The 24,413-nt window shown below is 42.6% G+C and overlaps 1 protein-coding gene across 1 annotated transcript in view; it reads right to left on the bottom strand.

Moving 5' to 3' along the window:
• Positions 1 to 24,413, bottom strand: part of shank2a (SH3 and multiple ankyrin repeat domains 2a) — a 295,254-nt gene that overhangs the window by 249,726 nt on the left and 21,115 nt on the right. The window contains exon 2 of the mRNA XM_078255689.1: positions 17,412 to 17,482. Coding sequence (XP_078111815.1) covers positions 17,412 to 17,423 — 12 coding nt within the window. The 5' untranslated portion in view covers positions 17,424 to 17,482. The remainder of the gene's footprint in view (positions 1 to 17,411; positions 17,483 to 24,413) is intronic.

The following is a 24,413-nucleotide window of genomic DNA, read 5'->3' on the forward strand; positions in this document are numbered from 1 at the left end:
CATAACAAATTAAACAAGTTTTCTTACAACACAAGGTTTATTTCTACTGACTGTCATATTGGACTGGTCCAACATAATTAAATAAATAAGGACCATGTCTACAGAACAGGACATGTTCTACTGGTTGGACAGTATAAATATATAAATAAGGACCATGTCTACAGAACAGGACATGTTCTACTGGTTGGACAGTATAAATATATAAATAAGGACCATGTCTACAGAACAGGACATGTTCTACTGGTTGGACAGTATAAATATATAAATAAGGACCATGTCTACAGAACAGGACATGTTCTACTGGTTGGACAGTATAAATATATAAATAAGGACCATGTCTACAGAACAGGACATGTTCTACTGGTTGGACAGTATAAATATATAAATAAGGACCATGTCTACAGAACAGGACATGTTCTACTGGTTGGACAGTATAAATATATAAATAAGGACCATGTCTACAGAACAGGACATGTTCTACTGGTTGGACAGTATAAATATATAAATAAGGGCCATGTCTACAGAACAGGACATGTTCTACTGGTTGGACAGTATAAAATATATAATTAAAGAGAACTTTTCGTTCCGTTTTGTTGTCTCTATCTATTTCTTCACTTACACTGTCACTCTGTCGAAATATAACACTAACATGTGCAAGTGGTACGGTAACTGGCCAATGAAATGATGAACATTATAGCGCTTCACGTGGGCTCTGCGCAGCGCTCCACAAAAACAAAATATTGCATACTTATTGCAACACTTTTGATATAATATTACGCAACGTTTGAGTCGATACTGTATATCATGCAGCCCTAGTTGCTAGTTGTTTAAGCTGCCACTACAACTCAATTTTACTCAACGCACCTTCTCATTAGTCGACCAATCGAACTTTTAAAACATTTAAGAACTCGTTTTTTGGTATAAAAAAACAACACAAAAAACCCACTGCAGTTCACTACTTTTAAGTGTCTGAAAGAAATGTAAGAGCAGGTGATGATTCACCTACCAAGCCGTGTGTGCCACTGCAGAAAACCCCTGTGCCAACAAACGCGTATCGAAAAATGCCTCGTCATTCAATACCCAATTTCAGTACCTAAGGAGTAAATCTCCTCAGCGTCAGTGAGCCAATAAGCACGCAGCATGCTTCTACCAAGGTCTAATGATGTTTGTGATTGGCTGTCTAACGTTACACGTCGTAGAGAAAAACTCACGGAGTAGGAGCTGAAAAATAAATAAAGAGATTTCTTTGTGTTTTATAAAATTGTTATGGAAAAAAGTATCGTTTAGGAACTGGTACCGAAGTGAAGGGGTTGTTCTCGGTATAAAAAGGTTTTGAACGATACCCAGCACTACTTATTTGAAATGAACAGAAACACACATTTGCATCTAATTTCATAAAAACAACCTTCAGATTGAGTTGAACAACATGAATGTAACTTCCGCGCTTACATTTCTAAGCATTTTTCTGACCTTTATTTGTCCACTGACAGAAAGCTGAAAACAGGTCCTTATTCAGCAACACTCAATACAATCACCTCCACACAGTAAAGGTCTCAGTAGGCTTCAAACAAAGTGCTTGTCCAGTCATCCAACCAGCTTCTGAAAGCCTCTTACCAACATCAGAATTGTTGAAGGGGGTGTGCCTCCTACATTTTTTGTACCTTCCCAATTAGACATTCTGACTACCAAGCCTACTTTACACCGGAGGCGGGGTTTGAACTAGGGATATCTAATTTAGATTATTATTTCTGACCAATAGCTGACCATTGTTAAGCAGTCATTTTTACAGATCTGTCGATTGAATCAACTAGTTTAAGTGATTAGTCGACAGAATCGTATGAGTGTCAACTAAGAATTTATCGTAGCCTGGAAATCCAGACCCAAATCCGAAAGATTAAGGGTCTGGCATTGAGTAATGAAAAGTGCCCAACTTGAGGGGCGGCACCAAGCATGCATTTGAAAATCTCACTGCATGCAATTGCATAACACTACAACCAATCACAACAATACACGGGGTGACGTATCCAGAGCCCCATATGCTTAGCTACCAGGGGAGCTAACTGGTAGATTAGACTCTTAGCTACCAGGGGAGCTAACTGGTAGATTAAACTCTTAGCTACCAGAGGAGCTAACTGGTAGATTAAACTCTTAGCTACCAGGGGAGCTAACTGGTAGGTTAAACTCTTAGCTACCAGGGGAGCTAACTGGTAGGTTAAACTCTTAGCTACCAGGGGAGCTAACTGGTAGATTAAACTCTTAGCTACCAGGGGAGCTAACTGGTAGATTAAACTCTTAGCTACCAGGGGAGCTAACTGGTAGATTAGACTCTTAGCTACCAGCGGAGCTAACTGGTAGATTAAACTCTTAGCTACCAGAGGAGCTAACTGGTAGATTAAACTCTTAGCTACCAGAGGAGCTAACTGGTAGATTAAACTCTTAGCTACCAGAGGAGCTAACTGGTAGATTAGACTCTTAGCTACCAGCGGAGCTAACTGGTAGATTAAACTCTTAGCTACCAGAGGAGCTAACTGGTAGATTAAACTCTTAGCTACCAGCGGAGCTAACTGGTAGATTAAACTCTTAGCTACCAGAGGAGCTAACTGGTAGATTGAACTGTCGTCATCTGTTTAGCTCGCCTCTGGCCCGCCTATATCAGATACACCGATGTGATTGGTGCAGCTCGGCTACCAGGGCATAGCTAATGAGCATCATTACTGAATGCCAGAGTGACGAGAACTCTGGATTTCCAGGGTAAATTTCTCAAGGATAGGGATGGGAACCAAAACATCTGAGAAATGAGGCGTGAAAGCACCTCACGACACTAGATGGAAAAACCAGGGATAAAAGTAAGACCCAACAGTTTGTAATATGCATAACGTGGTTTGGAATTAGGCATTTGAAAAAAACCTCTATTTTGGGTAACTGCTGGCTTATTATAGATGGAGGATCAAAAGCCAGGGGAAACATTTCTATTTCAGCCGGCTTAGTGTGGCTGTGGCCTCAGTAGGATGTTTACTGACGGGCTTCCTGGCTTTGGAGACTGCAACTTAATGAGATTCTTGAGCCATTGTCCCTCCAATCATGAAGCACTTCTTTAACCTTTATGTGAAAAGGAATCATAACACATACACAATCATTGTTATTGGCACCTAGAGCCTCACACAATAGCCCACTCTGGCCTCTTCCCCCTCCCCTTTAACGATGCGGAGGCGCACAGCAAACAGATGAAAAAAGAGGTTTCAATAACGATCAAAGTGATAAAAACCTTTCTTCTTTCGTGTGTGAGCTTGAGCGCTCCTCCGAGCCTCCATTCGGCCACATCTCACTGCAGATAAGACACACATCTGTGTCTCGGATCGCACTCCACAATGGCATTGGTCACAAAACCAACACTTGGTCTCCATTACACAAATGTCACAGCTCATCCCTGTGCAACCCTAAAGGCTTCTTTCTGCGAGGTCTGCAGTGTTGTTTGTCTTATCAATGCCAGAGCAGCGATTGGGTGAAACAGAAGAAAATGTGCTTTTTGTGTGTGCAGTATTAGCAGGGCATCACCTAATAAACTCTGTGTCTTCTGTTGTTCCGTCCCAGTCCCTTTTTCCCGCTCCCGTCTACTTTTCGGTGTGAAATAGCTTTTCGTCTGCTTCTTGATGGGAGAAGAGGCACAATCTATTTTGTGACTTAAATGGCAGGAAGGAAAGCAGTCCCTTAAATGAAAGCAATCATCAAGCCTCATCTCTATGGCTGTTTGGTGCGTACAAAAGCTGCCTGCAAATCTGTTAACCGGTCGTCCCAGTTATATTCGAGGATGCGGCAGAAAGCGTTGAGAGACGAAAAGAGTGAATGTACTGCCAATGAAAACAGAAATTACAACTGCAGAGGAATCACTGATAACATTTATCATTTGTTTCGTTGGGGGGTTGGGGGATCAGCCAATCGCTCATATTGGATGAAATGATTGACTATTGTGCGTTAGACAAATTTCCACATTTCTGCCTCAAGACTGTCACAGATTTGGAGCAACATTTTAATAGAAAAGTATCTTTTTCTTTGCCACTAGGATTGAAACACTTGAGGAAAAACATGTTGTCGTCTCCATGATTACCACATTCATCCAAAAGTGTCATCTCCAATCTGTCTGTCATACTGTAAACAATCTGTATTACAAACCAATCAGTAACTGTGTATGAATTCTTTATGGTCTGGAAGAGTCATTTCCACTGAGTCTTGTTTTTCCTATCCTTCCAAAGAAGCACTTTATGGTTTTCTTTTGTAGATCTACATTGACAAAATAGCTCGTTAACAAGCATAGTAATTTGAGTTTGGTTTCAATTCAAACCTGATAAGTTTAGAGGGTGTGATTTAAATTTTAGTTTCATATTTATTCTCATTATCTGCCCAAGATCTTCCTTATTGTCAGTGTTTTGGTTCATTTTGCAAAGAGAAAAATGGAGATCAATGAAACATCTTTCCTGAAGCATCTGGACACTGTAGTTTTTTTTTTTTTTTAGCAAATGTTACTTAAACAAGAGTAATGAGTGCATTTGTTGGGGACTATTTTCAGTGGCGGATTAATCCACATTTGGTGCTCTAGTGAGAATCTGGGGCAGAAGGACGGTGTGTGTAAACTACTATCTTTTAAAGGTATTTGTTTAAATCAATGTAAAGACAGTTAAGGAGACTTGGTTTAGTTTGTGTTGTATCTTAGACTATTTACGTGTGAAAACAATGTCTGTTCCCTCCGCTTCTCCACACAAAGCCGCATCACTCGCTCTAAAAAAAAAGAAAAAAAAAGTTGCGTTATTAATCAAGTTCAAGTTAATTTTAGCTTGAACTCTTGAAAACCTTGCATGATGAATAGTATACCTGTATGACCTTATTTAATGAACTCCATTATTGAGCTCGCAGCAACAGACGATTTTTGACAGAAAATAGTGTGGGTGCGCCATACAAAAATGCATTCTGTTTCAGGCTCGGGCATGCTTTGAATTCATGGTATCTGAGGAGGGAAACAACGTTGTTTTCAAAAAGCTCCCAGTTTTCAGATTTATCCACCCCAAAGAGTTTTTTCAGCTGAAAGTGCTTTTTGGTAAGCAAAATGCCAGCCTTGGTTTGGAAGAAAGGCCCTTCCGTTCAGACCTTTATTGTCCACGAGGGGAACATTTCATTTGCAGTAGAGGGCAAAACAAAAACCATGAACGCAACATGCCAGAGATATATCACAACAAACCAAATATCTGTTATGTTTCCGTATGGTACGGATCCCTGGAGGATTCAGGGGAAATTCTGCTACACATATTGCAGTATGCTTGTTATTGTACGGATCGAAACAATCCCAAAGTAATCAGTTACATGTGTGGATGTCAGCTGTCAGTGACATTAAAAACACACACAAATGGATGCACTTAAATTAAACATGAATTGATCTGAAATCAGGGGAGACTGACTGAGATGTGGTTGGGAATTTATTTTGTCCCTTCTCTCCTTTCCTCTTCATTTGTCTTACAGGTTTTGCTGTTGTTTGTTTTATTAAGGATTTTCTTTCCTTGACTTGCTTTGATTATTGTGATTGTGTTTCTTCACTGAAATGGTCCAAAAAAGGCACAAAAAGACCCTCTCCTCACATTAGCGTGAATAAGAGCAGCGGTGGAGTAATGAGTCCTTCTGGCTGAGAGATCAAACTGGAGCCGCCATCGTCCCTTAATCAATAACTGTCACCACGGACGCCAGGGACCAAACAACCATCTCCCAGAGGCAGAAAACTAGAGACAACAAGAGAGTGTGTGTACTTGTGTGTGCATTTACGTGTGTGTTTGTTCTATACAAATGAGTAGGACCTAGGAGTGAAAATGGATGGTGAGAGAAAAGATGTGTGTGTGTGTGTGTGTGTGTGTGTGTGTGTGTGTGTGTGTGTGTGTGTGTGTGTGTGTGTGTGTGTGTGCTGAGTACTGTATAAGCACCTCCAGCCTCTCCCCTTGGTTGCTAGAAACTGCAGCTTATTAGGGCTAATGGGCTTCTTTAAGGACCCTCCGCTCATTATCTGGACACTTTCAGCATTCTCAGCTCTTGCAGGGTCTGATTTACCAAAGTCTTGCATTGCCAACTCTGTATCCACAGCACTGTGGAGTAATGTCTGCCCACACCACAGATCAGGCTGTTCTCATGAACCATTCGTACATACAGCTAAGAAAAGTAACGCACTGGAATTCGTAAGCAATCAACGTATTTTTCGCTGTATGGACCACAATGACTGCTGATCAGTGGTGTATTCCGATCTTTAGCATCGTAAAAGTACTAATACCACACTGTACAAATACTCTGCTACAAGTAGAAGTCCTGCATTGAAAATGTTACTTAAAGGAACACAACGACCTATTGGGCAGTCCTTCCAGAAAAATGCTGAGTTTTTTTGTGATTGTTTTGGGCAAAAATCCTTGGTTATGCGTCACGTTTTCTTAAAAAATGCGATGGAATATGCGGGATATTTATGCAATTGTACGCGATGAAATTGCGGGAACTTCCAAAAACTGCGGTTTCATCGTGGCTGTCTGACACACCCACCGCTAGCCTAGCTTAGCACAGATCCTGGAGGTAACCGGCTCCATCTAGCCTAGCTTAGCACAGATCCTGGAGGTAACCGGCTCCATCTAGCCTAGCTTAGCACAGATCCTGGAGGTAACCTGCTCCATCTAGCCTAGCTTAGCACAGATCCTGGAGGTAACCTGCTCCATCTAGCCTAGCTTAGCACAGATCCTGGAGGTAACTGGCTCCATCTAGCCTACTGCTCCCAATAAATGACAAAATAATGCCAACATGTTCCTATTAACATGTTGTGATTTGTATAGTCACAGCGTGTACAAATAACAAGGTCACATGAGACACAGCTGTCTTCTAACCGTATACATACTGGGAACTATATTCTCAGAAGGAGAAGCAACTACTACTGCTACTTGGGCGGAGTGATTAGCACAACACCTGAAAAGCCCCGTTGTTACTCTCTGTTCCTCACCACGGGGCTTCTCAGGTGCTGCGAGCAAATCACTCCGCCCAAGTAGCAGAAGTAGCAGCCATAATTAATGGAAATAAGATTGGAAAATAAACAACACGGTCTCACGGCAGTTCGTGAAATGGTCACGTTATTTTTTATCTATTGATCCGTGAACACGGACACATTAATCTCGTTTATTTCGTGGTGGTCAGCACGTAATGGGAAGCATCTATACGGAGGTTGGGTTTTAGGAAAAGAAGAACGGGGAAAGTTAACGTCACACGCCGGGACACGATCAGCGGTCTCTGGGGGACGCAGGACAACAACGGGACGGTTGAGTTTAGGAAAAGAACAACGGGGAAAGTTATCGTCACATGCCAGGACACAATCAGCGGTCTGTGGGGGACACGCGACAACAACGGGACGGTTGACTTTAGGAAAAGAACAACGGGGAAAGTTAACGTCACACGCGGGACACGATCCCCGGTCTCCGGGGTGAAAAGTCCTGTGTTGTTTGACCCATCCACCACCCCAACCAACCTACATACGTGGATTTTCGGCTTTTCATACTACTCGCTAACGTAGTCGTGCTGTGATCACAAAAGATGCTTCCCATTGAAATACATTAGTTTAAAATATGTGCTGACCACCACGAAATAAACGACATTAACGTGTCCGTGTACACGAATCAATAGATTAAATAACGTTTCACGAACTGCCGTGAGACTGGGTTGAAATAAAACACACAGCAGTAGCTGAAGCAGTAGCGCTATAAGCCTACAACTGGCAGTCGATCCTTTGGGCTGAAAGTGAACAAGGGTTGCGTTCCATTTCAATCCCCCGTCCACTTTCCCTCTGCTCTCCAAGTGGCCACAGTGTGACGTATGCTGTTACGTCATACCAAGGGCTGAGGGGAAGTGAAGGAGGGCATGTTGAAACACTGATGAAACACAGTTTCTGACTATGGAGAAGTAGCTCAAACATCCACAATGAAAAAACATCTGAACTGTCAGATCAGCTGTCTGACAAAACTCCACACCTTACATTACATCACCTGAGACAGACCAGGTAAACCAGTTTGTTCCTGTTGTCAGTGAGAAGAGACGCGCCGACAGACAGACGGTAAGAGTTACCTTTTATTATAAAACTGTAGGAAGGATAGTTACAGAAAGAAGCACTACAGTACTGAAGAAGTGAAATACTTTAACTGTAATCTGCAGACTGAAAAACACTTTGAGACCCAAAGTTAAAGTAACTGAGGCAACTTTCTGCAGCAGGGAGGGACACACGAGAGACGTTTTCCTTCTGGACTTTCTGCCAGAAATCACTTAGGTTTAGACAACAAAACTACTTAGTTTAGTTTAGGAGAAAAAGACAGTGGTTTGGGTTAAAATAAACCCTTCTGGCAGACAGCCCTGAAGGCAAACTTGTCCCGTGCATGGGCGTAAATCGGATCTAACAGTAGGGGGGGGGGGGACAATGAATATAAAATTTCGGAAGAGCAATTTTTGAAGAGGACACAAATAATACAGCCAATTATACTCGTAGAGGACATGTGTACACAGAGGAAAGCCTTGATACTATCATTAGTGTAACATGGAGACTGTACCATTATCCTTCTTTTCAGTGTTTCTCTTGACTCAATAAAAAAGCTGCTACTTGGGCTAACGTAGTCGTGCTGTCCCTGAGACTCTACACCTGACTGTCCCTGGTCTCCCTGAGACTCTACACCTGACTGTCCCTGGTCTCCCTGAGACTCTACACCTGACTGGCCCTGGTCTCCCTGAGACTCTACACCTGACTGTCCCTGGTCTACCTGAGACTCTACACCTGACTGTCCCTGGTCTCCCTGAGACTCTACACCTGTCTGGCCCTGGTCTCCCTGAGACTCTACACCTGACTGTCCCTGGTCTACCTGAGACTCTACACCTGACTGTCCCTGGTCTCCCTGAGACTCTACACCTGACTGTCCCTGGTCTACCTGAGACTCTACACCTGACTGTCCCTGGTCTACCTGAGACTCTACACCTGTCTGTCCCTGGTCTCCCTGAGACTCTACACCTGACTGTCCCTGGTCTACCTGAGACTCTACACCTGACTGTCCCTGGTCTACCTGAGACTCTACACCTGACTGATTTTTTTGGGGGGTTGTATTGTTTTACTGCTTACACAGATATTTTAAGTATACATCATGATGTTATTTACAATACACAGCATTGTTTTAATGATATTTCTAGTTGGGGACAACCCTTAGATGGGGTGGGTCCTGACCCCCCCGACCCCCCTGGGATTTACACCCTTGGTCCCATGTGCGAGGGAGGGAAACACAACTGACTTCCTGTTTTAACGTCTGCCGCTTCTGCTGTTTTCAGCCGCTCTCAGAGACAAAATGGCTTCCATGTCAGAGGAGGATTTCTGCTGTTCGGTCTGTCATGAAGTCTTTAGAGATCCTGTTGTTCTGTCATGTAGCCACAGCTTCTGTAAAGACTGTCTGAAGAGCTGGTGGACAGAGAAACCAACACAGGAGTGTCCAGTTTGTAAGAGAAGATCTTCAAAGTCAGAATGACCTCGTAACCTGGAGTTAAAGAAGCTGTGTGAGAGTTTCTTACAGCAGAGAGATCAGAGAGCTTCAGAGGCTCTCTGCAGTCTGCAGTCGGAGAAACTCAAACTCTTCTGTCTGGACCATCAGCAGCCGGTGTGTCTCGTCTACAGAGATTCAGAAAAACACTCCAACCACATAATCAGACCCATCGATGAAGCTGCACGACAACACAAGAAGAAACTTCAGGAAACTCTGGAGCCCTTAAAGGAGAAGTTAAAGGTTTTTGTACAAGTTAAAGTGAAGTGTGATCAAACAGCAAAACACCTGAAGGTCCAGGCCCGACGCACAGAGATGCGTGTGTGTGTGTGTGTGTAACTGTAATATTGCATGGCTGCTTAATCTGTAACGCTAAATTATTTCGTGTTCACTCAACTGAAAAAGTGTGATCCTTGTGGCAAAAATCCTTTCAGCTCGTCTCCTTGGCTTATGTCTCTGTCTTGCTCGGATTCCTGCTGCCATTTCACCAGGAGGCATATGCCAGGAAACCCGCTTGCGGCTGGTTTGTCACAGGAGGTTTTTGTACATACCGCGGAATACATAATTAGGCGCACTTTACGCTTCTTCTCCCATCTCTTTATGGAAAACTCCCACTTTCCCCTTGACCCTCCCGTGAATGCATATGCATGACACGGAAAAGCGCAATTTGCCATTTTCAGTTCCCGCGACAGGCAGTCTGCGCTTTTCCCTCAGTGCAGCATGTTTGTACATACCTCGCCATGCTTTTATGCGCACGTTGCGAAACAAATACGCCTGAAGTGGCCGCAAAAGCGTTAGCAAATGAGGCCTTGAGTGTATTTGCTTCAGTAGATGGCGGGTGGCATGCCACCAGTTTGGAGAAATGTGTGTTGTTGTGTAACTTTGGTGTTTTAAAGGGTTAGGAACTTACAAAACTAACAAACTAACTAAGCGATGGAGGCAGCGATGGAGACAACGATGGAGGCAGCGATGGAGGCAGCGATGGAGGCAGCGATGGAGGCAGCGATGGAGGCAGCGATGGAGACAGCGATGGAGGCAGCGATGGAGACAGCGATGGAGGCAGCGATGGAGACAACGATGGAGGCAGCGATGGAGACAGCGATGGAGACAGCGATGGAGGCAGCGATGGAGACAACGATGGAGGCAGCGATGGAGGCAGCGATGGAGGCAGCGATGGAGACAGCGATGGAGGCAGCGATGGAGGCAGCGATGGAGGCAGCGGTAGAGCAGCGACTCCTCTTTTCTGGGAGGTAAAATAACTGTTTTTGTCAAAAGGAGTCTGGTGGCTTTGATCAGTGACGGACTGGCAATCTGGAATTTTGGCAAATGCCAGAAGGACCACTACTGGTAATTTGTTTTTGGTTATTTTGATAAGTTATTTTATGCATGCAGCAACAAATAGTCAAGATTGTACTGTGGCGAGGTGTGTGGAAAGATTCAATCCAAGCTAGGTTATTGACAACAATAGTGCCGTTGTGTTGCAAATGCCAGGGCTGTTTTTTGAACCCAGTCCGTCACTGCAGCAGTGTGTTAGTGTGCAGTCTGTGTCTGAAAAACTGGGGTTTTTAAACTAGTTCATAACCATTTTTAGAACTGTAGTTACTGTATAAGTCTCTCCTGTCTCTCCTGATTATAATCGTCATTACTAACCCATTTTTGAATGACTTTCTTAAAAAAAAAAAGACGTAATTTAGTTGTTTATTTATTGGTTGTATCTGTTGTTTATGTATGACTGCTGGCTGTAAACCAAATTGCCCTCCGGGGATGATAAATAAACCTTGAACCAGAAATTGTAGATTCAAAATGGTGCATTCCTACATACAGTTTATTATTGTCTTATAATCTGTGCCGACTGACCGTCACTGTGCTGTTGAAGGAAGCGTACACTTAGCAGTAAGTACACTTCATGTCATTCATTTATCCATAAGGAAAACACACATTCATCAACATTTCTGAAAATGTGCCAGCGTTAGCCGACTGGCTCTTTTTCAACTGCAGTCCTTTGGCGAGATGTTTTAATACCAATGGGGGGGATGCACATCAGTGTGACCCACTTTTACCACATGTAGGCTATATTAATAATTCATGTTCTATATGGTCCTGCCAGTGTGTGTGTGTGCGTGTTGTATGGTGTGTGTGTGTGTGTGTGTGTGTTGTTGGTGTGTGTGTGTGTACGTGTGTGTGTATGTGTGTTGTACGTGTGTGTGTGTGTGTGTGTGTGTGTGTGTGTGTTGTACGTGTGTGTGTGTGTGTGTGTGTGTGTGTGTGTGTGTGTGTGTGCATGCTGTGTGTGTGGTTGGCTTAACTCTGGGAAAGATCAATGAGCAGGATGGTTCCCACATTGAGCGAGAGGAAACTGTAGGCCTCTAGGCCAGTGGTTCGTTGGTTTGTTGTGTTCTCCTCCAGATGAGTCATAGTTAAATTTCTGCACTGTATTCCTTGTTAAAGCAGGATTTTGTGTGTTTTGTGTTCATAAGTAACTAACGGTGTCATGTAAGTTAATAGTTGCACTTTTGATGAAATATTTCTAAGTAAGAGCAGCTTTTTAATTCGGCGATTTCAGTCCTGGTTAATTTGGCGACACCTTTAAATAGTTGTAGGGAATTCACTTGAAAATAATGTGGAACAACCATTACCATCCTTTAAGGTTCTTATGCAATGGAAATCTCCACTGGATGACTCGCTTCAAAAGTGTTGAAAATCTTTCCCTCTTTAGCGTTTAGCTTAGCGCAGCGCCATTGCAGCCATAAACAACACTAGCTGTAGCCGCGTCATCCTCTCCCAGCTCCGCCATTGTGTCCAAACGCAGCAACGTATTCTCATTGACGGTCTTTACACTTAAATTCAGCCAACAAAATGTTACTTTCAGCCGGATAGCGGTTAGGTATTGACCCTTTGCACGTGATGTCACGCTCCACTCGCACAAATTATTATTATTATTATGAACGCCATGACGGACGGAGGAAGAGCTATGCTGTAGATGGACGGCAAGCTAAACTCGTACGTTCACAATCTGCAGAGTAATCCTCACCAACACAAGCATGTGTATGTATTGCCTTTCTGTTTTAAATGAGTGATAAATAAAATTATCCTCAACCAGCTAGCTGCCGTGCAACAGGTCCAACCCGATGATGACCCACATAACTAGCTAACATCGGTTATTCACTGACCTCGCTACATATCCAAAAAAGAAAGTCGTTCCCTTGATCATTTAACTTAACACACATGCAAAAAATATCGGTTAAATTAAAGATGACATGGCACGGAAACTAGCTACAAAAACGAGTTAAATGCGGGTCTGCGGAGCTCCTACCCCGGCTAGCTGACGAGCTAGCTGCAGCTAGCTTTGGACTGCTCGCTAGCTGCTGCCCATCGCGTCGTAATATCCACCGGTCAAATCGTAACATAGGCTACACAGCGAATATAATCACAGATAAGAAGATGGTTAGATGTAACAATTATGTGTGGTTAATACTGATCGTAGACACTCAATGATTTACTGCATGGATTAACGTGTGATAGATAATTAATAACTGCACTTCCCAGAGCTGGGATGTGTTCAGGCATCCATTAGCTAGGAAGTTGCATTGGCACACCCAGCGAACAACGGTATGTGGGTAGCCACGACCGACCATGTCCTCATAAAAACATGGGCTACGTGTTATATAAATCTTTACTTAAGTAAAGAATAGATGTTAATACAAAATAAACCCTATTGATGTCTTATCTTTGCCATTATGAGGTACCTCCTCCAGGCGTTAGCATAGCATCGCATACCTGTAACCCAGCCAGCTACAAAGAACTGGTAAGCATCCAGACTTTTAAAAGCTTTGAGATCAGCACCAGTATATGGGGGGGTACCCCGTTTACCACATAGTGGTACAGATCGGTGGCAGACTCGGTGATTTAATGAGGTCCGTGAAAACGGTGGGAGAACGAATTAAGGGTCGGTATCCGATCCTGCTATCTCCAACTTCTCAAAATACCGCTCTTTGTGAGCACCTACCAGATGCCCTACCTCGACCGATAACGGCACGACAACTTGTTGTTCAATAGAAGAAGCCATATAAAGCCATAAATACAGTTTATTTAGTGTTATGTATTTCAAACTGATTGAAACTATGAAACTTTCAGCTCGTCTACTACTGTTTAGCCTGTGCTTCCGCCGTCCGTCATGGCGCCGTCACGTGGTCGTGTGACGTGTTTGCAAAGGGTGAATACCATGAGGTGCGGTCATTTCAGGGGCCATTGCTAGTTGGGTTTTGCCGACAAAGGGTGACTGTGAGCCAGCTACGAGGCCCCGCGAGCCGCCGCCAGATGTCGGTCCTTTCAGGGCCCGTGGCAGTTGAGTTAAGCCGACACAAAGTGAGCATCATGCGGCGACGACAGTTAAGTTTAGGCACCAAAACCACTAGTTACCTTTAGGAAAAAGAGCATGGTTTGGATTAAAACACTCCCGGGTAACGAACACGCTTTTCAAAGTGCTTTGTTTTATGACCCCCCCCCCCCCCGACCTTCTTTCTACACGGCCCACAGCGCTCATACAGCAGCAGTCAATGTGGTGCTACAGGTGGAATTACAGTGCTTTACTTTTCGTAGTAGCTATGTGTACAAATGGTTCTGACTTGATACAGCTTCATACCCCCACCCGTCTGAGGTCATTAGGTCAGAGGCTATTAGTGGTTCCCCAAGCAGGGCTCCTAGGCTGGGGAATGTCTTGCTTCCCTTTCTACGTGAATTCTGTTTATGTTTTCTATTTGTATTTAAATGTTCTTGTATTTTAATTTGTTGTATTGTATTACATTTTATTGTGAAGCACTTGGCGATTTTTATCTTTGAAATGTGCTATACAAATACATTTTACTTACTTACTTACTTACTTACTTACTATGAGAACAGTCTGAATATGGTCATTTCTGGCTCCAAAATACCAAGATGGCGATGGCCAACAAAAACCAATGGGTGACGTCACTGTTGCTACGTCCATTATTACAGTCTATGGGTAGAACCAGTAGCCCCGGTTTCTCTCCGTTTGACTTATTCTCTGCTCTTCCTGGAACTCCTGCCCTCCTCCTCAGCTTTCCTTTGCCAAATGTGCTCACTTGGCTCTCATTTGTTTAATGAAAAACCCCACCGACACACACTCTCAGACCTTCAGCGTTTGTTCCGTGTTCAATTTTTATCTCTAGGCGGTCATATTGTCATCTGCCTAACAGACTTTGCATGCTCACGTCCCTCATTTTAGCAGCCATCTGGGTCCAAACTAAATGAGTCCAATTTAAAAAAAAAAAGAAAAACTCATCTTCATAATCACAAACTGCTACAATAAGAACGCTCCGTTATCGCACATCCCATGGCAACATTAGGAGATAACAGCTATAAAAAAAACTATAAACTATAAATCCAAATGCCGACAAATTGAGGATGAAGTTGGCAGTGGCTCAGAAAAATTAGTTAGTGTGTCTTTCCGCTGCTGCTGAGAACAGTGGGGAGACCAGACAAGTGGAGAAAAGCGTCCAATCACTGCCAGGCAGAGCGGTGGGGGGACAATCAATGGAACTGCATGAGAGAAATGACATGGATGTAAAGGCTGCGAGATGAACAGAAAGAATAAACACTATACTGCACACACACACACACACACACACACACAAACCTGCAGGCACAAACACACACACACACACACACACACACACACCCACAGCGACAATCACGAGGTCGCTGAGAGGTTGGATAATGTGGTGTAAAGACTGTGGAAACATGGTGCTGCAACCAAAAGGCTGAGTAAATTCATTACTTTACAATCGCATGAGGTGAGATTCTTATTTCTCCCTCACAAAACAACCCCAAATATCAACATTTCTACCATTCAGAAACTCTGTGTCTGCCAAAAAACCTTCTGGTTCAATTCCTAAAATCGCAGAAAGGCAGATATAACAGTCATACATTACTCATTACCCTTCCTGTGTTTGGAGTGGGCAAGTCAATTGCTTTATCTACGCATAATATTCAGCACTCATACGGCTTCCTGGAGGGCTTCAGCAGAATCGCTTTGCAAACTTCTCCGACATTTTTTCATTGTCTACATCAAACATGAATTTAAACATTGGGCCTCATATGAGGACCACTTGAACAGACTTGTTCTTTAGTAGCATGTACAAGTGCTTCACCAATTTCATCATATCTAGAATGTTCTCATAGGTACTAAACTCAGTCCGTCTCTCTTCAGTGGGAAAAACCCCTGTTCGGACAGTTACAATGGGCCTGATGATGGTCTGGTACCGAAACAATGCAAACTATTACATTTTTTTTTAAGTTAGACAGTGTGCGGGAGTTTCTTTGCAAATCCGAGTCCACATGTACACAGTGTTTTCATAAACAGGGTTTGTCCTGTGTGCTCTCAAAAGAAATCCTGTCCACACAAGCACCGCTTTAAGAAAATCTGTGTCAAATGTAAATGCAAAAACACAAAGAAGTGCTGGGCAGCGCCGGCACGTGTGTGTGCGCACAAACACATTGGATTTTCAAGAGAATTTACCATGACAAAAAGTAGTCCAAATGATCCCTGACCCTTACGGGTTAAAAGTAAATCCATCACGGGTGAGAGGTGCTCTAACCCTAACCCTAACCCTAACCCTAAGACAGTCTTCTTTCCTGCTTCGTCTTCTAATCCTAAAGAGTTCGTACGATATCGTACGAAAATTTATGCACGCCAATTCGTATGATATCCTATGAAATTAGGCGACCGCTGGCTGGTCACGTGACGCCAGCTACAGGGCACCGTGAACTGTCGGTCCTATCGGCGGCCGTTGCTAGTTGAGTTTAGCCAACAAAAGGTGACTGGGAACCGGGTACAGGGCACCAGTTTTTTCAAGGGCTGTGGCAGTTGAGTTTAGCCAACAAAAAATGAGCATTGCGCGGCGAAAACAGTTAAGTTTAGGCACTAAAACGACTAGTTAAGTTCATGAAAAAGACCCTGGACACAAACTCCACTCCCAGGCTTGAAAGAGCTGTGTTTTATTTATTTATTTTTAAGTACATTTTTGGGGCATTTTAGGCCTTTATCCACCAGGCACCCCGAGCTGTGTTTTATGACCCAAACATCCACCCTGACCTCCTTCCTACGCGGCCCAGAACGGTCTTATACAGCAGCAGTCAATGTGGTGCATACAGCAATAAATACGTGGAATACATACCAATTACAGTGCTTTACTTATCGTAGGTAAATGTACGTATGGTTCGTGAGAACAGCCTGTGACAAAAAAGTAATCCTGGTGATCCCTGACCCTTATGGCTCCCGCACACTGCCTGCGTGGCGTGAGCGTGTCAGCTGCGTGGCGTGTCCGTTTATATTTCGGCTCCCATGTTAACAGGTTAGAGCTCGCACACTGCCTGCGTGACACGCCGAAAACGCGTGCATGCTAGAAATAGGACCGACGCCTATTTTTCACGCGACACGCAAGCGTGTTGGAAGCGTTTCCAGGCAAAATAAAACATGAAAAGATGTTTATATGTCATGTTGACACAATGTGTACAGACAGGGCTAGCAGCAGCAGCGCCACGTCAGACACATTTCTGGTGTGCAAAGACATAGCCACGCACGCCACGCAGGCAGTGTGCAGGAGCCCTTACTGGTTAAAAGTAAATCCATCACAAGTGAGAGGCGCTCTTTATTAAAAAGACCTTTTTCCAGCGTCTTACTCTATCTAAAGCTAAAGCAGGCCAGCTTAAGGGGATACATGAAAAAAGGGACACGCACACTCAAGCACTCATGTCTCTTCCTGCCCGTTATTCATCCGCCTTCATTTTTAACTACCTTTTTAGCTTTTGACTGAGCCTACGTACCATTTCAGCCATACCATCCAGAGGAGAAAAGCTCTCTCAAAGAGGAGGTTCCACTGTTGCACCCAGGCTCCCTGAGGGGGAGGAGAGAAGAGAGGGGAGGGGAGGGGAGGGGGAGGGAGGAAACAGAGATGTCTACAGTAAATTTAATCACCGGAAACATATGTTGAAATATTATCAGCTTTAATATTTGATATTTACAGCGAAAAGTAGTTAGTTAGTAGAACATGTACATCTCAGCACAATCTTCCAAAATGATTGTAAGTGATTCAAGTAAAAGTACAGACCTCTGCCACCACATAGTTACTGAAAAAACGTATTTCTGGTGGAGCCTACGTGTGTTTTACAAACTCCATGCTTTAACATGTCAATGTATAGACACATATATGGAATATGGTTTGTCTTATTGTTATCTAAGACTTACCTAAACTGAGTGAGCGAGAGTGTTTGTTACATGCAATTCTCACGTATGGTTATGCAACATGTTAAGCACAAAGCATCAGCATTAATCACATCAACCCATCCGCCCACCACAGTTCCCCTCCCCACTTCTCTCCCTGTAGAGAGAAAAGAGTGGGTAGGAGAGGGGGGTATCTTTTGTAAAATCCGACTCAAGCCACTGGTTATTTATTTTAGATGTTTTGTGATGCTTCCTGCTACATGAGGGAATTCCAACGGATTCTCATGAAACGGTTCGTATGATGTTGTACGAAACTTATGCACAACAATCCGATATATGATATCCCATAAAATTACGGCGAGCGCTGGCCGGTCACATGACGGTTAAGTCTAGCAGATAAAGGTAACTGTGAGCCGGGTACAGAGCACCGCGAAGCCCCGGTTGTTTAAGCGGGCTTCTTTAAATGTAGAAAAGGTAACCGTGAGTTGAATAAGGTTGGAAACAAAGAGGCCCTAAGTAATGCTGGCTTTTACGTGTCTATTATTTATACTAAGAGGAAACTCAATAAAAGGCCTTTTGCCAACACTAAATATCAAACAAAATCCAGACACTATATCGTATTAAAGTGCTCATATTATGCTCATTTTCAGGTTCATAATTGTATTTAGAGGTTATATCAGAATAAGTTTACATGGTTTAATTTTTAAAAAACACCATATTTTTGTTGTACTGCACATTGCTGCAGCTCCTCTTTTCACCCTGTGTGTTGAGCTCTCTGTTTTAGCTACAGAGTGAGACATCTCACTTCTGTTCCATCTTTGTTGGGAGTCGCACATGCTCAGTACCTAGGTAAGGACTACTAGCCAGTCAGAAGCAGAGTATGAGGGCGTGTCCTGACAGTACCTAGGTAAGGACTACTAGCCAGTCAGAAGCAGAGTATGAGGGCGTGTCCTGACAGTACCTAGGTAAGGACTACTAGCCAGTCAGAAGCAGAGTATGAGGGCGTGCCCTGACAGTACCTAGGTAAGGACTACTAGCCAGTCAGAAGCAGAGTATGAGGGCGTGCCCTGACAGTAGCTAGGTAAGGACTACTAGCCAGTCAGAAGCAGAGTATGAGGGCGTGCCCTGACAGTACCTAGGTAAGGACTACTAGCCAGTCAGAAGCAGAGTATGAGGGCGTGCCCTGACAGTACCTAGGTAAGGACTACTAGCCAGTCAGAAGCAGAGTATGAGGGCGTGCCATGCTAGCAGCTAGGTGAGCATTATAACGTGTGTTCCAAAGTGACCACGTTTGTCTCTGAAGTAAAGGCTGGACTACAATAGAGCTGTTTGGAGCAGTTTGTGAACAGTGTTTTCTGTTGGAGATGTTAAGTCCCTTTGGGGTGGACTTTGGGCTTTTTCACTTTGTAAACCTATAACATGCACAACAAAGATATTTAACACAATAAAGGAAAGGGGAAAAGCCAAAAAGCAAAATATAAGCACTTTAAGTTGCTTTGAGCAATATATATATATATATATATTGCTCGACAACCTCGAGCACAATAACTCACACTATATAAAGGAACACACAGAGGTTTTGACCTATAATTAGAGCCAATACATAATATATGACCTTACAAAAGAAACTGTATTCAAGATGTATGTTCAATAGAAGCTGATTACACATAATCTTGCTGTTGATTCAACTGCCTGCGCACATTTAAATCTCAGAGGACGGGCGGGAAGGAGAGGAGGAGGAAGAGGGGGGAAACAAACAAGTAAACAGCTGAAGATCAAAGACGGAATACAAATCAGCAGTCGACTATCACAGAGATCTTCAACAAGGGGGTCCGGGACAGAGGTACTGAAGGTCAACACATTTAAATAACTGTGTTTGTCCCTGAGGAGCAATTCAAAACACCTTACCTTAAATCCAATTATATTATTAGCAACTATAAATCAGCCTATTTGTGCAAAAAACATGAATGACATTAGAACACGATATATAAAAATATGCCAACAATTATTATTTTAATAGCTTAGTATTCTATGCACTAAAAAAGGTATAAAGACGTTAGGCCACCCACACGTTATTGTAGGCCCAGTTTATTCCAGTAGAATCGTTTCTTTATTGGAATCGTTTAGAGCAGTCATTCCCAAACTGTGGTCCGCGGACCACTAGTGGTCCGTGAGGGTACTGCAGGTGGTCCGTGGAACAGCAAAATAAAATATAAAATAATAGTTTTTTAACCTTCATTTTACCAGGAAACTCCCATAAAAATGAAGAACATGTATAGTGATATAACATTTAAATTAAATTGTCAAGTTATTGTGTGATTACTAAAATATGCTAGTGGTGCTCAGCCGTGACGTTCAAGTCCAAACTCTGAAGATTAATAATCAAAGCCTGTTGTTCAAATGAACCTGATTACGCCCTCGGGTGCTTGAGTAAATAAATAAATGAAATATGTGGCAGCCGTTGTGTGCAGTAAACGAGCCTGTTGTACTGATGCGATGACCAGTTCTAGTTTTAGTGCTAGTAGGCCTATTAAGAGGTGCGGAGTAATTCAGGTAGGACTGTGTGAAGACATATTTTATTGTGTGTATTATGAGGTGGTCAGCGAAAATTCTCGATCACAAATAGTGATCGAGAATCAATAAGAAACGGAATCGAAAGGAAGAATTGGAATTGGAATCAGAATTGTTAAAATCCAAACGATGCCCAACCCTAATCGCGAGTCAATCCCAGCTGTCAATCATGACGTTTCAGCCCGTTTTTATAGCATCAAATAACTAACAAAACCCAAACTGATCAGAAAAATGAACACTGGAACAAACATCAGCGCGATCACAACTAACTAAAATGACAGAAAGCGTCTTTGGGCGAAATTTGATTTGACGTGTACTTTGAGTTTTTAAGTTTGGCCCATGTCCCATCAGCTAACGTGCAGGGGGCGGGATTTATGACCTGTACTGCAGCCGACAAAACATCAGCATCGGCCGATGTTCTCGTGTCGTTTGTGCTCATTTAAAGATTGAGATTTGAAAGCATGCGATTAGCTCATCGTGAAGGCCACATTTTGGATTCCTCTTTTTATTATTACATTGTTTACAGATATGTCATATTTTAAGGGGATTTTATTTTGACTTTATTTAACATGATGGTAGAAGGTGTAATATGTAGATGCTGCTTGAACTAAAGCACAACAGACGTTTCAGTTCACAGAAAGTACTGATATCTTTTTATTGGAATTGTTTTTATTATTATTATTATTATTATAACTTTAGCTTTTGTGATAAATGTTCTGTGTTTGACAGTTCAATGTTTGCTTATTAAAAAAAACACTTATTGCTGGCAATTTATATCAGTGTTCTCATCCTTGCATACGAATATTACATAGTGAATATAAGACAAAAAAATAAATCTAATCGTAATATCTGGCAAAATAAAAAACCCAAATTAGATTTTAATCCCCAAAGACTTCAGCCCTAGAGGGAAGGGATGATAATTAACTTTTCATAATGAAGATTTCTTCATTTCCCGGTCTCAAAAGGGGGAAACAACAACGACACAATATCGGAAATCTGCCAAATTGTTATTTTAAACAGGTTTTGGCCCAGTATTTCACAATCGGTGCATCCCTAGTTTGAACATAGTGTGGGAGTTACACTAGTGGAAGTGGGTTGTCCCCTGAGGTTAAATTGGCCATGAGCCTACCAGAGCGAAGCGCCGACAGAGTGTGATTTAGATATATGCTCACAGCAGCGTGTTCTTCATTCATTATTTAAATCTTTTGGACGTGGCCTTGGGAATTTACAGGAACCTCATTAACCTAAATATTTCAAAGTTTACACAGTGAAATCATTGGGAACAAAGCACATAAGTAAATAAAACATAAAGCAACAGATAGTAGGCGTAATAACGGTACTCAAACCTATGAGTTACTGTAGATACTGTAGCAGCTCAAATAGAAGTCTATTTTTACACACAAAATGAACACGAATGTCAGTGTTTCTCAAGAAGTCTTCATCTGATGCCGATTGTGGAAGACAACATACAGATACTTACAGTGCTGTATATACAACTGGAGCCATCTACAAGGAAATGGCCCCAATGATGTAATGTAAAACGATAAATGATGTAATGGAGTCAGAGATGTTGCTGTTGAATTTTTCAGTGATGTGAGCAACAAACTATACTTGTATCCACCTTTGCTGTGTTACAATGAAGGCTGAAATATCAGACAGATAGGAGAAAGACTGCACAATTATTCAAATGTAATATATTAAGAATATGTTTATTTTTGTAATATGAAGTTATCTGTTGAATCAAAACCTAATTTAAGCAGAATTTACTATAAAACCAATGACACATTAGCTGTGTTAGAAACTGTTCCCTATCACGAAATAGTGAACTCCGGCGGGGAAAATAAGTATTGAACGTCAACATTTTTCCCAGTAAATATATTTCCAATGGGGCTTTTGGTATGAAATTTTCACCAGATGTCAGTAACAACCCAAGTAATCCACACATACATAAATCAAAGCATGTATTTCTATGACAAAAGTTATGTGTAATAAAGTTGAATGATAATGGGAATAAATATTGAAAACATGAAGAAAAAGGGGTGTAAAAAGGCATGGGAAGCTAGCCTGGATGCCAGCCGAACTTAGCCCCGCCCACAACATTCTGAGTATGACGATGTCAGGCTAATGGGAAGCCAGTAAACCAGCTGAAATCTGTCAGTATTTAGGAGGCAATCCTGTTGCACTGTTGGGGCCATTATCCGGAAGTGGAAAGAACATCATTTGACAATTAACCGACCACGACCAGGTGCTCCTCGCAAGATTTCTGACAGAGGAGTCCATAGAATACTTAGAAGAGTTGTCGAAGAACCAAGGACCAAACAATTAATAATGCACTCAACCGCCATGGCCTCTATGCATGCACACCACGCAACACACCACTGCTCAAGAAAAGGCATGTGGAAGCTCGCTTAAAGTTTGCTGCACAACATCTGGACAAGCCAATGACATACTGGGAGAATATAATCTGGTCAGATGAGACCAAAATTGAACTATTTGGCTGTCATAGCATACACCATGTTTGGAGGAGAAATGGCACTGCACATCACCCTAAAAACACCATACCAACAGTGAAGTTTGGAGGTGGGAGCATCATGGTGTGGGGCTGTTTTTCAGCATCTGGCACTGGCAGACTTCATATAACTGAAGGAAGGATGAATGGAGAAATGTACCGTGACATTCTTGATAAGGATCTGCTGCCATCCACCAGGATGCTGACGATGAAACGAGGGTGGACATTTCAGCAAGACAATGATCCCAAACACACAGCCAAGGAAACTCTCAATTGGTTTCAGAGAAAGAAAATTAGAATGGCCCAGTTAATCACCTGACTTGAATCCAATTGAAAACCTGTGGAAAGAACTGAAGATCAGAGTTCACAGAAGATGCCCCCGTAACCTTCAAGATTTGAAGACTGAAGTTTGTGTGGAAGAATGGGCAAAAATCCCAGCTGAGCAATGTGTGCGACTAGTTTCTTCATACAGGAGGCGTCTTGAAGCTGTCATTACCAACAAAGGCTTTGACTATTAAATACATTTCAGCAAGTGTGTTCAATACTTTTTCCCTGTGTCATTTCACTTTATTACACACAACTTACTTTATGGACTTATTTGTTTTGATGTCTTTGTATGTGTGGCTTACTTGGGTTGTTACTGACATCTGGTGAAAAGTTCATGCCGATAGCCCCATCAGAAATATCTTTACTGAGAAAAATGGTGACGTGTTAATACTGATTTTCCCTGCTGTATGTAGTGTTCGCCAATTCTCCGAGGTAAATTTCATTCACTATATAGTCCACTATGAAATACCCACAACGCACTGCTAATTTGAGTGTATATACGATGTACCCTACATTTTACCCCCGTATCCCACAATGCAATGCGGCCGTGTTTTCCCGGAGGAGAAGAAGAACCAGAAGTCCCCGCGAAAACTGAAAAGGAAAAATGGAGCGAGCTTTCGTTTCTAAATATTGGAAATGTAACATGCAACAAATATAATATATACAACCTTTTACTATTCTCCTGGGTGCTCGGTTTGTGTCAGGGACATATTAGAAGTATTTTAGTTTGGGCTAGTTTACATGATGCGGGGCGCGCCCGCCTTGGTCTGACTACAGATCATCTACAGTCTGTTCTATTGTATTGACATCAGCAACAGATCGCATGTAGAGCATTTAGTCAGCTACTCTGTCTTAATAAAAAAACAACTGGAGACTGTGTACGAGCTGATATATGGGTCTGATAACCTTTATTAAATTGGAATTGGACCTAACAGGATGTGAGTGTTTCTGTGACTTCCTGTTCAGCCTGAAGGCTGCTGGAAACGGCTGCAAACTGTCCGACTTGACAGCGGGTTTTGTCCCCGCCGCCCGCTCTCGTCCACGTTACAGGCGAGGCGCAGTTCATCTCCAACGAGCCTAATAGCTCATGAGAGCAGTGCCAGGTGAGTTATTTGGGTTACACTTTACTTGAAGGTATCTACATAAGAGTGACATGACACTGCCATGAACGTGTCATAAACATTATGACATAACGCTT

Source organism: Sander vitreus, chromosome 1 (assembly GCF_031162955.1).
Source record: "Sander vitreus isolate 19-12246 chromosome 1, sanVit1, whole genome shotgun sequence".
In the NCBI taxonomy this organism is placed as follows: Eukaryota; Metazoa; Chordata; class Actinopteri; order Perciformes; family Percidae; genus Sander; species Sander vitreus.